The sequence below is a fragment of the Podarcis pityusensis genome (genome assembly GCF_964106645.2).
Source record: "Podarcis pityusensis genome assembly, chromosome: 8".
In the NCBI taxonomy this organism is placed as follows: domain Eukaryota; kingdom Metazoa; phylum Chordata; class Lepidosauria; order Squamata; family Lacertidae; genus Podarcis; species Podarcis pityusensis.
In genome coordinates, this window is record NC_138033.1 from 58,571,114 (window position 1) to 58,586,656 (window position 15,543).

Sequence of the window (15,543 nt, forward strand, 5' to 3'; positions counted from 1 at the left end):
TGCCAGAACTCACCATGAACGCCTCCCTTGTTCTCTTATAATGGCAATGGTACCCACCTGAGAGGTGCCAGAACTGAGTTCCGGTGAGTTCCAGCTGAAAAAAGGCCTGACTTTATATCTATATAGTTTGTTTCATTCATTTAAGTTTCACAGGCTAACAGCAACTACATCTCCAACTAGGTGTATATACATAAAGAGGTTCAGGATACCTAAGAGCGAAATAGCACAATAGTTTTACAGTACAGCATGTAACTCAGATGTCTGAAAATCCTGTGGCTGTGCTTACCCTATGAAGAAACTGCAGGGGAGGGGGGGAGAATTACAAAGAGAAATGCAAATTAGCACCTATCTTATGACCCTGACTTCTACAGCACTGATGCAGCATCTTCAATGCCCAGGATCCTATTCTGCCAGAGAGGGGCTATTAGAGGAAATGGCGCCATCTGCTGCACCAAAAATACACATTCAGTATCTCTGTTTCCTGTGTTGCTAGCTCGTTTCCAGCCCATCCCCCTATTTAACTTTATAAGAGATTCATAGGCTCCTCTAAAATGCTGTGCAAATCAAAAGCATGCACAATTTTGTCACCATTAGATGTTGACCTTGCACGTCCGGAAAAAAAATGATGTACAAAAGCTAGCAAATGACATGTTCAGTTTGGGTAAGGATGGCTAAGCTATCAACACAATAATAATAATAGTAATACAAAAAAAATCAAAGTGGCTAAAACACATTAGGACAACACCAGAATTCATAAGAGATGGAATCTATTGTTGTTCAAGCTCTAGTGAGTAAGCTCAGCCATTAAAACAGATATCAAAAGGCAACCTTTATAAGTGTGCATCTAATTTACAGGCAGTTTATTGGATTTACTAGCTCTTTGGATTCAGTTGCAAATTGCTTCCTTAAGTACTGAGACCCTGACAAGTGAAATACTGCCATCAGGATACCAACTGCAAAACAATATTGATCACTAAAGTTTGTATTGGCAGGTGTGCCCATTCCTGTGAATGCTATTGAGAATATGCATTATTCTCAAGTAATTGACTTGTCAGATTTAATAATCATAGGAGTTTGTGTGATGCACACATAAACTCGTATAACCTTACTACATTGAAAGCCTGAGACCAGGGCTTGTTTTTAACTCACAGTTTTTGTAAAGCACCTAGAACTTTGAGGCCATTCATAAGTATCATCACCCTTTTCAATATTCAAAATAAAAAAAATTCTTCCAGTAGCACCTTTAAGACCAACTAAGTTAGTTCTTGGTATGAGCTTTCGTGTGCAAGCACACTTCTTGCACACGAAAGCTCATACCAAGAACTAACTTAGTTGGTCTTAAAGGTGCTACTGGAAGAATTTTTTTTATTTTGACTATGGCAGACCAACACGGCTACCTATCTGTAACTGGAACCTTTTCAATATTGTTTAGGAGCAAGTTTGCATGGAAAGCTCTGCTGTTAAACCTTGTCTCAAAGGTTGAGGTAGCAATAAGGGCAGAAGTGATTATAGGCTTGTGAAAGTGGGATTATCATACACCCAGAAAATGAGGGAGAGGACCAAAGCTGCAAGCTTTCTGAAAACAGTTTCAATGTGTTAATGGCAAACAGCCCTATAGTGAATTCTGAATTCTGTGTTCTCAGAAGCTATTCCCACGCCTTCATTTTCCAAATGTCTCAGATGTTTCCATTGGAAAACCAGTTGGGAAAATTTTCTTGAAATCATTAGAATCTACTTAAGCTTAGAGTGGCAACAACAGAGCAGGACTTTGAGGCAGAAGTTAAGGTCCACAAACAGTGGAATGAGCAGAAGCCACACACACACAGCAGGAACGACTTATCATATTTTAAAATAAGTGAAGTAATTACATATTGGCATCTAGCGAAGAGGTTCAAAGTCCAAAGACTAAAATTACCTAACTAGATTTTAGCTTTCTTCCACCACTTTGCCGCAACCAAAAAAAATGAAAAGCTGTTGAGAAGAGATTGTGGCTCGTTGTGGGAGAGAAGCAGCATGATGAGCCAAATATTGCTGCTGGACCAGGAATGGAGACGGATTAAGAAAGGACACAAAACAATCCAGTTCTTCCCTCTGGAGTGGTGCAGGCATCTCCTAGATGGAATGTGTGTGCTCACACTCATAGTGGCTCTCCAATTACTGGCAGGAAATACAGTAGTTACAGTTCTCTGGAACCAAGACTTTGACAGCAGCAAAGGCTCAGTCCTGGTGTGCATTTTCAATGTTGGGACACAACCCTGAAACTTCTCTGGTTAAGAGTAGGTGGCAGCAGCAGCTCTGAACAGATGCAGAGTGCATTTGCCTCACCCCTCAGGAACTACTTATTAGGTTTGTATCCTGCCTTCCCACATCAGCCATGCCCCAGTGTCTCTACATCAGCAACAGGGTGGGTGGAGGGAGGACAGCAGCCACATGAGAGGGCATTGTTTCCAGGCAGACTTTGATCTTCGGGAGTGCCCTTCCTTTAGGAGCTGAGCACGGTTTAGAACAGGGGTGCTAGCCCACGTGGTGCCCTCCAAGTGCTGCGGGATACAATTCCCATCAGCCCCGGCCAACATGGCCCATGGCCAGGGATGCTGGGAGTCGTAGTCCTCAACATCTGGAGGGCCACGCAGCGCTGGCTGCCCCCGGTCAAGACCAGCAGCTGCAGAAGGCATCCATCAGCCAACCGCTCAAGGATGCTTCTTCCTGAATGTTTCCAAAGCAGCCACTGCTTGCGCATTTTTGCCGTCCACGCAGAGCTAAGAGATAAGGTCCTTCCTTCCAGTAGGAAGGAAGGACCTTATCTGAACGACCGTCCAGATCGAGATGGATCCGTTCGGTCGCGGGTGTATGGGGTGGGTTGGGGGTGTCGCTTTTTTTGCTTCGGCCCCTCCAGTCGCAGAAGATGGAACAGAAGTTAATCCGATAAAAAGTGCGATCATCTTAACTCACTGGGTTTCTCTCGGGCAAGCGCGATGAGCAAAACGCAGTCAAGGCGGAGGCGCGATCGGCGGGGATTTGCACTTCGCCCGAGTCTCCAGCCGTGTCACCGGCGCCACCACCGCAAATTCATCCACCGATTTCTCTGCCTGGCCCTGTAATGGGGAAGAAATGGCACTTTTAACGTGAGGTCTGTCTGCTGCTCGCCATTCAATCCGCGCGCTTGGGGATTGGAGCAGCCGATCCCTCCTGGGATCCACCTAGCGTCTCCCACCGAGCCAGGAACTTGTATCGGCGGCAAGTGGGGAGAGAGACGCGCGCTTTTGGAAAGGGAGACGCCGGGAGGGACACGGCCGCGCCCTGTGAGCTCTCGAAACACGGAGAGAAACGCGTGGAATCGTGGAAGAACACCGAGGATTTTGCGCTTCGACTGGGGAGCCCAGAGCTTCCCATCCCCGGACAGCCGGGTCTCGGAGCCCACCTCGCAGGGTTGATGTGACGATTAAGGGAAGGCAAACGTGCGTTGCCAGGACTCAAGGGAGTCTACAGATGGCGTTCTCTTTGTCCCCAACTCCAGCTCCTCCAGCTGACAGCAGAGGCAAAGGCATTTTGTGTATGCTCAGAAACACTCTCGCCTTTAGTGTGGCTTCATGGGAGGCCTGGCATTGGTTTCTGAGGCCAACTCTCCCTTGGGCAGTCCTGGTTTAAATTAACCTCATCCACTCTCCTTCCTATTGCTATGCGCAAAAATAAGTACCGCTAACCCCTTTTTCATTTCCTATCTCAGAAAAAAAGGCTAAATCATCCCATTTCCTATTTCTCCCTGGGCATTTCAATTGTTACCCCCTTTTTTCTTTTCACTTCACCCAAAATTCCCCCTCTCCAATCAGTCGCAGCCTTTTCTCCATTGATTTTTACAAGGAACTCAAGGTGGAAACACAGACGCCTCTTCCCGCTTCCTCGTGTTATCCTCACAACAACCCTGTCAAGGACGTGAGGCCGAGGGAGCGTGACTGGTCCAGGTCACTCAGTGAGTTTCAGGCTGAGCAAGGATTCGAACCCAGATCTCCCGGGTCCTAGTCCAACACCCCAGCCACTACGTCACACTGCGTTGGGATGGATAGATAGATTACATGGGGCAGGGATTACCAGGCTGACACCTCCCCCCCACACACAATATTTTATTCCAGTTGAGGGCATAGATCCTCGCCCAAGTTTTTTGTACTTCTGAAAACCTTGGGATTTCCCCGATTTTTTGCGCGCGGATGGTGCCGTTTTGGCTACACAGGCAACGACACTCCTCGCCGTACATCGGGAGTAAGAAGAGGCGGCGAAGTCGTTATTAAGAGTGGCGGAGTCATCTCCGTCTGAAAAGCACCTCCAGGCCCCTCCCTCGGTCTGGCGACCCCCTGGTTTCAAACGCGCCCTCTGACTCAAGCCAACTGAGCGACGTGAAGTCAGCCAATCAGTGGCTCTCCTTCGTCCCGTAAAGGGCGCGCGCGGAGGACGACCCTGCCCGGTCCCTTCATGGGGAATGACCCCTGAGCACCTGGGAAGAAAAGCCGGGTGCAAAACTTGCAGCAGCAGTGCCAGCTGGGCCCCGCGAGCGTGGGTGCCCGTGGGTGCCACGCAGCGTGCATGGGCCCAGCGCCGAAATTTGTGGGTGCCCGGTCCCTTCATAGGGAATATTGTGGGTGCTCCTCGGGCACCCACCTAAAATGACTCGCAGCAAAATGAAATGAGCTCCTCGCCTCGGGCTTTTTCAGGCTGCGCGAACGAACCTACGCACCCACCCGTATAGGATCGCGCTGGAAGAAACCCTCAGCTGAGGCTACTTTTTGACTCTTTCCCTCGTATATCTAAAATGAGTGGATTCAGCCCGGCCGTATCCCCTCACCCTAAAAAGAAAAGTGGGGTTATGAGGGGTGAGGGAATATGGGGGGCGGGGGCCGAAGCTGCGTCACCCCACACACCCGCCCCCTCGCCGGTGCCGCGAGGCAAGACGGCGGCGGCGAGGAAGAGGGCAGGCGGGACGGAGGGGCGGGAAAGACCCCGGAGGTGCCCCTTGCCTCTGAGGCGGCGCGCGAGGGGCGGTGGGCGGACAGACAGACGGGCCGACGGGGCACATGCGTAGAAAGCGGCTCCTCTCGGGCGGACTCTCCCCTCCTCCCTGCCTGCCTCTCACACACTCTCAGGCTGCCTGGGCGGCGCGGGCGCTTCGTCGTCGGAGCTGCTGCTCGAGGGGCGGGTGGCGGAGGCGGCGTGAGGGGGGAAGCCGTTTCCAGAGAGCGAGCTGAGGGGATGCGGAGCGGCGTGGCTTTCCTCCTCTTGCCGCCGCCGCCGGAGGACTTGTAAGCGCCGAGGGGAGGGACCCGCAGCCTCGCTCCGTCCTGCTTCTTTCTTTGCGCGCGGGCTCCACGCGCTCCATGGGACTCGGCTGAGGCGGGAGCGGCGGCGCCGCTGCCCGTATCTCCTTCTTCTTCTTCTTCTTCCTCCCCTCCTCCCGCTCCTCTCCTCCGAGGAAGTTTCCCGCCAGCAGGCGCGCCCTGGTGGGCATGAAGGGGCGGCCGGGCTGGAGCCGCGGCCAGAGGCGGCGGGACTCGAGGGCGTCGTGCCGGCGAAGGGCGAAGCGAGTCTGACCGGCGGGGGTCGTCGTCGCCGCTGGCGGAGGCGCGGGGGGCGATGATGGTGGCGGCGGCGGCGGCGGCGGCGGCGGCGGGTGAGGAGACGAGGAGCCCCTCACGCTGAGAGAGAGGGAGGGAGCGCGGCGCTTCTCACCTCTCTCGCCCCCGACCCCCTTCGCCCCTCCCCGGCCACAGGTGCGCGGAGAGACCGCGGAGGAGGAGGGAAGATGGCTCTGGTCAAGGTCTACTCGGTGCTGGAAGGTAGGAGGAAAACTGGAGAAGGGGTTGGAGAGCGCCCAGGATTTCAGACATCATCACCATTCATCTCGATCATCGTTTTTTGTTGTTGCCATCGTTTATTTTCCTAGTCACCACTGCCGTTATTGCCATTATTCTCCTTAACAGGGGAGCCTCCTTTGCTGCTCATCTCCCTGAAAAATCTGGATGCCCAAGACTTGAGCATGGCAGGAAGCATGGAGAAGAAAGTCTCTTTAAGGACCTGGGGGGGGGGGGAGAATTATTCCCTTTCTTCCCCCTGATCAGCTCAACGGGGACCATCTCTCCCTCCCTCAGCTCCCCAAAGTGGCCAGCCAGCTGCTTCTCTCTCTCTCCCCCCCCCTTCACATCCACCCTAGGGGGTTAAGTGGGGTTAATCCCTGACATCTAGGAGAACAGCCAGATGCTGGAGCACAGATAAGGGTTGCTGCAATCTTCCAGCCACGAACGGGGTAGGGGGAGTGGGCAGGTGGAGGTGTGCCCCAGGACATCTCCAGGGCTGCCTTTTTTTTCTATTTGACAGGGATGTGGGTGTGTTGAGGTTTTCTGCTCAGTGTGTGTGTGATTCCGCTGTTCTTCTGCTCCAGTTTCAGCCATGTTTTGACTTTTCAAAGATGTGTGGAGCATTCAGCTCTTCATTCCCCTGCCCCACTGCCACCCCCAAATTTCCGTGATCTGAGAATGCTGCAATGTTATGGGAGAGGTGGGGTGGGGTGGGGTCTGCCTCCATTCAGGTCGTAACCCTGTTTGGTAAATACTGCTCCGGCCTCACAGTTTTTAAGCTTCTTGGGAGGTAGAGAGTGAAGAGCTGGACCCATTTTTAACCAACCTATCACCCCCACCCATATGTCCTGCGATTTGGCATCTCTGTAGGTACATGATGCTGCCAACACATTGGGTAGCATCCAAGTATACCCCAAAGGCATTGAGACACCCTCTGCCCTCTACATGAAGACCTGGCATTTACTGACTGGCACACGACTTTCCCCCCTTCCTCTTTCTATCCCCACCCCACCTGCACGCCCAGGAAACAGAGCCCAGTGTTCTCCACCTCAGTGTGGTAGGGGTGCTGTGAATTTTTCTTGGAAAAGCTGTGGCCCACACCAATATCTTCCAAGCCCAGGGTTGCTGGCAATAGGCAAGCAGCTCTCTTCCTCTCTCTCCTCCCCATCCTTCCTAAGATTAAGGTTTGGCCCAGATTTGTATCACTTGCTCTTTGTGAAAGTTTAATGGCCTAGATCTACTAATCAGAGTCTGGGTCAAGACACTTCTGGCAAGGTGCCCTTTACCTGTCAAAGGAAATGTCAGCAGTGCTCAGCATGGCTGTGGCTGGCACGGTGCCTGTCTGCCTGGGGTCCCACCAACTAATCCGTAGCATATTTACAACGTACCATTAAACTTTTATTAGAAGTATGTGTTGCATTCAGTGGTAACAAATCCCATAAAGGGTGGAAGAAACTGCCCAGGTGTTCCTTTGTTCCAATAGGATGATCTGCAGCTATAGGCTCTCTGGAAACAACTGCAGCGCTGTAGCTAGTTATAGTTGGCACTTTCCAGTTCCCTTCCACCCACCCCCGAAATTCCTGGGTTTTATATACACGCACTGGTTTGTTTTCCATAGCGCGTGGAGACAGGCCACCTGAGAACATCCATAGTTGATTCCTTGGGCTTATCTGAGTATGCTTCCGTCCAACTACAAAGCTGGGGAAGTTTATTTCTCTCGGGTGGGTGGGGATGACTGAGTAGCAACTGAGAGTTAGGAAATCCCAAGGAAAATCCCACCCACTAGGTTTTCAGTGGGTGGGTGGAATTCTGGTTCTGCTGCTGACAAAGGTAGTCCAGGTGATTGTGGAGTGTCCCTATGAGTACCTACAGCTTTAAGGACTGCCAGGTGTTCGTTTTGTTGTGTCTTGTTGCAGGTAGCAGGAGACAGCCCTTATTTTAGAACTGTTGAGCTGCATAAGGAGAGAAATAACAGATTCCCAGCCAGGTTTCTAGCCAGGAATAGCGAGTGTATTGAAAGCCAAAGAAACCTGGAGGAAATCCAAGGCTCCCAGTTTGTCTTTGGAAATGGTAGCACAGGTGATGGTATTGAGAATTGAACCTTCCAAAGTGTGCAGCTTTATTACCAATCATAAGTGGAAGCATGTTTAAAATACTTTTTTTGAAACAAGAGGAAGCTGCATCATAGGTTCCAACTCCTGAATCTTTAATTTTTGATTTCACTGAGCAAGGTTCAAACAGTGTGTTGGTTATTTGTTGTTGATGTTGTTGTTTGGTTTTTAAAAATCCTTCTTACCTGAAACTTCCTTGGTTTATACAATATAGTATTTGTCTTCCATATTTCTGCAGCAAAAGTGTAGAAAGAGAACCATTTATATGGAAACGAGATGCACCAGATGTTTTGCAGCTTTCATATATTTTAATTACTTTGGACATGGCATAGCAATCAGGACATTCTGCTAAAATATTCTATCAGGAAATAGAGTTGTATGGAATGTTTGCTTTCCTAATTTAAGGAGCAAGCTGATAAATACTGCAAATAGAATGATGTTTGCCTCCTGTGCTAGGCTGACCTCTTATGGTGTTGAGGTGGCAAAGTTTATCTTCATCCTGTCATGTATTCATACATTTTGTGTGACACAGAATAGTTTGGACAGATAATGACGAAAAGAAATACTGACATTTTAGGTCCAGGAATATTACTCTGTAACACGATGTTTGCCTCTATGAATACCTTGTACGTGAGTTAATTGCTGTGCTTCAGTGATTTTTCAGTTTTGGCTAGGAAAACAGAGAGCTATTAACAGCACATCTATATAGATATTGAAACATTCCATTAACAATGGTGTAGTAAGATCCATAGTATAAAGCCTGTGTATCATGAGCTCATCATTGGAAGGTTAATTGCACATGCAAAGTGTAAGTGAGCTATAAGCAGGCATCAGTTCGTCTACGTCTTTTAGTGCTCCCACGCCTTTATCCAGCTTGTTTCATTGATGCTGCTAATATTTAAAATAAGTTTGTATGCTACCTAATTCTGATACTTTGTTATAGGTGACAAGCAAGATTTAGCATTTAAATAGGAATGAGAAGTTACCAAGGGCCATCCGCAGCGCAGTGAGGTTTTGAAGCTTAGGTCATCCCTCCTGATCCTTGGATGAGAAGCCCAACGCTTTGGGGTAGCATATTTGGGGTAGGATGCATGCTGGTAGCAGCACCAACAGTAATAGGATATTGTGGTTACAAATCAAAGCGCCTGCAATTCATCTCGCTGTTCGTTTGTGACACTTGAGTTTGTGTTGCATAGCATACTTCAAATAACTTGACACTGACTTTGCAAATAACCTATGATTACTTTATCCTGTCTGCTAGGTTCCTGTATTCCTGTATAACCAGGTTATTGCATGAATTTAAAAGGAGATTTCTATAAGATAATTTCTTAGCCGTAATCCAGAAGGTGTCTCCATCTGAGGATCTAAAAAGAAACTGCTATGAATAGTTCTCAGTCTTTCTGAAGATTGTAATCCCTCTGAAATTCCATTTTTAGACACTTAACAGAGAATCAAGAGTATGTCATCCCATTAGTTTTTAACTTGGTGCTGAACTCACTATGATAGCAGTTCTGTATATTACATAACTTGTGTAACGCAGTTACATTTTTGGAGGATTGCTCTGGGTGGTTTAGCTGTTTCACAGCTGAAAACATAATTGGATCCAACATGATAAATGTAGCTTCTTTCGCCATTTTGCTGACCCCAAAGTTAGGCTTTGAAGTGAGTTGTATACTTGGATTAATTATATCTACTTTACTTGGTATAAAAGTAAGTTCCTTAAAATTCTTATGTGGCAAAGAAGTTACAGTAGACAATTTCAACAAGTTTTGGAGAAAGGACAATCCTGAGGTTGTGGTATCTGACAGAATTTGCTGAGCAAGTCCTGCCTGACCAGTGTTAACCTAACTTTCCACTACAGAGGGGATGCTGGTCTGTTAGGGCATGTGGGGCATTGCCCCAGCAATCTCAGTCTGCCCTCAGCCAGCCTCCCGTCTTATTTATAACCTGCCCAGGGTGTGGCAATGCTTGTTTGCTTCCTCCTCCTTAGTCTGGTGTGGGCAGATCTACATGATGCATTTGAAGCACATGACTTCCTCAAAAGAACTAGAAACTGTAGTTTCTTGAGGCTACTGGAAACAAGAGCTATGTGAAGAGAAAACTACAGTTCCCAGTATTCTTTGGGGAAAGTCATGTGCTTTTAAAGGTGTGTTGAATATGCTTTCAATGCATAGTGTGGATCTGCTCTCAGTATTGCTGTTGTAGAAGGGAGGAGGGTGAGGACAAAACTAAGAATTTGTTGGCTCCGACTCCTCCAGCTCTTGGCCTCCCACCAGTCTTACTGGATGCCAGCCACCACTGTTCAATTAAGTGCGTTAAGACTGTGAGGAAACATTTCTCAGTGGCGTTTCCACCGTCCTCCTTCCTCCAAAACCGAACGTTAGCAATGTAAATGCCTTGATTCTAACTGTCACGCAGTATTAAGGCATAAAACCTCCCAATATTAAGACATAAAACCTAACTTGCCGATTGCAAAACCAGCTATATAGGAACACATTGTTGCTCTTCTCTGGCTGTGTAATAGCATTCCTTTGAAATGTATCAAATTCTGGAATGAACTAAAGCCTCTGTAAATTCGGGTACTCCTATTTGGTCCTGTAACAATGAAACTTCAAGCAGTGTGTAAAAACTACTCTCCTGTGAATCTAATGGATGTTTTCCAACGATAGGGAGAACTGCCACTTAATGACATTTCTTTCTGAAGATTTAACATTCCAGTCCCTTTATGATTATAAGTAGAGTTCAATCTGCATTCAGTAGAAGCCTACATTTCTGAGTCACTTCAGGGTTTGTTAACTGCTGCATTCCATTTGCTAAAGAAAGCTCCTTGTTCATTTTCAAAACGAAACCTTTGGTTTGGGAGAAGAGCGAAGCCTTCACTGCAATTTGCTTCTTGAGGGTGCTTTCCATATTGTTCTTCTGCAACGATATTAAACTTCTCGTTTTGGGTTTTTGTAATTGTACTTTATCCTACCCATCCTTGTCCAGGAGTTCTGGAGAGTAATGTTGTCCAGGTGTTAAGCTTCTTGTTTCTAGGAATGAGGAAGGCAGGCCCAACTTCAGAACCTCTTTGTGAACTTGATTAACATCACCCTGGGGTAGCATTGAAAAAAGAATGACTATGAGCAAAATGTTGAATTAAACATGTAAGAAACTCAGACATACCCAGCAGTAATTCTACTCAGAGCAGACCAATTAAAACCATTAGATGTAACAAACTGAAGTCCATTAATTTCAGTGGGTCTTCTTTTAGTAGATCTTAGCTGAATCCTACCACTTGTTATTGTTTTGAGTTGTGTGTGTGTTTCATTTTCTCATTTTATGAAAACCCAGAAACAGCAGTCATTTGTACAGAGTTATAGGGTGTTAGCCAATGTTCCTCATACTTGAGAGTAGACCCATTGAAATCAATGAACATAAATAACTTGGGCCTACTAAGACTTAGCTGGATATCACTTGTTGTGGCTTCATACCCAATACTCGTTTTTTATGTATATTTTAAATTACCTTCTGAAATGTCTTGTATGATAGGAGCAAATAACCCATTGCCCTTTACTGAAGAGAAAGCATATTGAATTGTTTCAGCTAGAGAGGCAAAACATCAGTATAGAATAGACATTGATCTGAAGGCTCCTGAACATGTCTCCAGCTTATGATCTAAATATTGTGTGCACAAACAGAACGGGAATGCCTGAATTTCTGGGAAGTGAGCTGCTTTTGGTTCCCTGTACAGCTTCCTTTGAGACACACACAGAGAGATCATGGAATGGAAGCTAATGCTGCTTCAAGTGGAATTAATATCCCAGATTTTCCACTCACTAAAGGCCTGCTGGGTTCTGAGGAGAGCATGCAAGCAGAGAGCATCTGCCTCGGTGCTGAAACAAACTATAATAGGTCTCTAGTAACCATTGCAAAGCCCCATTGTATATAAAGGTGAGATTGATATGGCAGTGATTCCACTGTTAGCTAAGATAATGTGCTGGCAGCTTAAAAGAAAGAACAGTGGTTCTTATTTCCATTTATTTATATAGAAACAGTTTACTAAAGCAGTCATCTAATGAACCTCATTCTCTTCACAATACAGCCCCACGCACCGCCAACCCAACCCAAAACCCTACAAGAGGAACCTCATTTCCTCTCCCCACTCAGTCTCAGTCACCAATTCCTATGGAATGTACAACTTGAAGGAAAAAAAGAAGGAAAAGATATTGGGAAGGGGAAGAGAAGTGGGAAAACTAGGAAGCTTTGCCAGATGCTGTTAAACTTTTTCATACAATCCCTACTATAAAACCTATAAACTCTGGTTGTGAGAATGAGTAAGTTCTATCCAAGACTTCAGTTTATGCAGAACCAATTTTATATATAGTTTTAGGAGCAGAACTGGCCTTTGTGATAGGATGGGGTTTTAACTCTCTAAGATAAAAACTTTAAAATCAGTTGAGAGAATAGGAAAATGATCAGGGATAGTGTTCACAAGAGTTCATCAAGTGTATGGGAAGTAGATGATGGGATAGGAGGTAGCCAATTAAGATCTGTGCTATTTTTCTACACACACACACACACACACACACACATCCATCTTAATTAATATTGGGTGGCATTCAACTAAGTTTTACTTGGAGTAGACTTGTTGAAATGAATGAACATGACTAACTTTCATTTATTAATTTTGTTGGATCTACTCTAAGTAAAACTTAGTTGACTACAACCCATCAGTATAATTTTTTGTCTACCTTTCCAGTTTCTCGCACAAAGAGATTGCACTCTAGTCACACACAAACAACTGTTCTGTTGGGGAAAGGGAATATAGAGTTGTACAGCAGATGTGCTGTGCCTTTTCCCCAGTTGTGTATAGGGTTGGTGAAATTGAGGCATCAGTACTTTCGGGATAACATGGCGATATATTGTTGTCCATACTGCACCCCTTTTAAAATAGTCTTAGCACACCTCATCACTGTAATAGGATGCTATTTGTGTATCTTTTACTTGCCTGACTGCAACTGAGGTTTTCTGCTGGAGATTTCCCTTCCCTTTTCTGCTAGATGGCTTGTAAACCTGTGATCTCTTCCTAGTAACTGGGAAGAGGGGTGGTATATAGCGTTAGGTATGGTTGTGAAAGTCTAGTGATGGTATTATCAGAATTCTCTAAAATGTAAGGAAGAATGACTCAAGATCATTGGCCAGAAATGCTAGTTTGATGCCAATTACGAATCTACTACTGCCATCACTTTTAAATAATAAGAATAAAATTCGGAATGTTAAAGCTAAATTCTTAGCCCCTGTGGCTACAATGCCAAGTTTTAAAGAGTGATGCCTTATAACTGTTTGAGATTAAACAGGCTTTGCATTGGATTTGACAGAGAGGAGAAACACATTGTTCAAGGACTGATTGCTACCACTGTTGAATTGCTATCCCCAATGAATCCTCCTTGTGTTATTGCAAAACACTTGCTTCTCTTCCTTTCTCTCTCAGGCAGAAGTTTGTACTGGCAATAGATGCTCACTACTGTAGCAACTGTAACTGCATAGCTCATTCTTCCCTAAACTGGTGCCCCGAAGCACAACTGCTGGCTGGGGCTGACTGCAAGTTCAAAACAAACTGAGGGCACTAGGTTGGTAGAGGTTGCTTTAAGAACACTGGATATCCTTCCACTGCAGGCAGCATGGCCCTATGATTCTGGGGCTGATGGGAGTTGCATCCCAGAAGAGCTGAAGGGCACCAGATTGGGGAAGCCTAGCATAACCGATATGACAGCCAGTGTGGTGTAGTGGTTAGAGCGTCAAACTAGGACCTGGGAGACCAGGGTTCAAATCTCCATGCAGCCATGAAGCCTACTTACTGGGTATCTTTGGGCCAATGACTGCCTTTCAGCCTAACTTGCCTCACACAGTTGTTGTGAGGATTAAATGGAAGTGCGGAGAAGTGTCCCTTCAAACTCTACAATTCTATGTTGCTGTGAAATTGTGTGTATTCATGGATAGTTATAGTCCCCATTATCAGGGGTCAGCAAACTTTTTCAGCAGGGGGCCAGTCCACTGTCCCTCAGACCTTGTGGGGAGCCGGACTGTACTTTTTTGGGGGGGGGGATGAATTTCTATGCCCCACAAATAACCCAGAGATGCATTTTAAATAAAAGGACACATTCTACTCATGTAAAAACACGCTGAATCCCGGACCGTCCGTGGGCCAGATTTAGAAGGCAATTGGGCCGGATCCAGCCCCCAGGCCTTAGTTTGCCGAACCATGTTATAGATATATGAAAAACCTATATGTTTACTGCACCAAGGAATGGGACCTGCAAAGGAAGGGAGTATGTCAGGGGTGCTTACAGCTGTCCTAATTTCACTACTCCCAACCTGAACCTTGCGAGGGTGATCATGAGCACTGATATGATACCATCGAGGCAGGGGCAATAACCACTTAATAGATTGCTATCAGTTCCACTTTACAGTCCTTGTGTCTGCAGCCCCCCCAAAAAAGAAAGGTTAATGTGAGTTATAAAGCAAGTGATAATTGCATCATGTATACTGTAGTGAATTTTCATCGTTTAGCTTCTGTTTTATGGTTTGTAGGGAACCCTGATGTCCAAATGAAGCATAGTGTGTGTGTGTGTGTGTGTGAGAGAGAGAGAGAAACATAATATTGCAGCCAAGTTCAGTTTCACCTAAAAAACTTTTAAGCTAAACCCTGTGACTTTTCACAGCAGTTTTGTTCTAAACAAGCAAGGGGGGGGGGGGAGTCTGCATCTTGTGACTATTGAAAAACTGGCAAAAGTCCTCCCTATGGTCCACTTTCTTTGCCCGTACCCCCTGCACTTATTTAGTGTAACAGACAAAACTGAAGAATAGGATTGCACCACCCCACCCCCAAAGCCTGCTTATCTTTGCTTTGTGTCACATTTTATGATACCAGACCCTCCCCTGGCCTTAATTTTGGGGTTGGCAAACATGACATTTGATCTGATGCACTGTAAAAAAGGTAAAAGGTAAAGGACCCCTGGACGGTTAAATCCAGTCAAAGGCGACTTTGGGGTTGTGGTGCTCATCTCGCCTTCAGGCCGAGGGAGCCGGCATTTGTCCATGTGGCAGCTTTCCAGGTCATGTGGCCAGCATGACTTAACCGCTTCTGGCACAACAGAACACCGTGACAGAAACCAGAGTGCACGGAAACGCCGTTTACCTTCCCGCCACAGTGGTACTATTTATCTACTTGCACAGGCGTACTTTTGAACTGCTAGATTGGCAGGAGCTGGGACAGAGGAACGGGAGTTCACCCTGTCATGGGCATTTGAATCGCTGACCTTCTGATTGGCAAGCCCAAGAGGCTCAGTGGTTTAGACCACAGTGCCTGCACTAACCATTCTGTTAGGACCTGGCTGCTAGGTCATCATTTTTTTGTTTCTCTAGCACTGCAGAGAGGAACCATAATAGAAAATTATTTCCTTGAAGTTTGTGTCTGCAGCACTGCCTTCTTTTTGTTATATTATTGCCCAAAGTCGGAGGGACTGAGCGGGGATGTTTTCACAATCTCCAGAAGCATGGCAGAGAGAGAGAGAGAGAGAGAGAGAATAAAAGAAAAGGGGCTTCCA

General features: G+C 46.5%; 1 protein-coding gene across 2 annotated transcripts in view; it reads left to right on the plus strand.

Annotated features, from left to right (window-relative positions):
- Positions 1-5,638: 5,638 nt before the first annotated feature.
- NETO2 (neuropilin and tolloid like 2) overlaps positions 5,639-15,543 on the plus strand; it is a 37,149-nt gene continuing 27,244 nt past the window's right edge. Inside the window, exon 1 of one of the 2 annotated variants that reach the window (XM_081015535.1) lies at positions 5,639-5,825. In XM_081015535.1, the coding sequence (XP_080871661.1) occupies positions 5,792-5,825 (34 nt within the window). In that variant the 5' untranslated portion in view covers positions 5,639-5,791. The remainder of the gene's footprint in view (positions 5,826-15,543) is intronic. The other variant, XM_081015534.1, reaches the window with a different exon arrangement.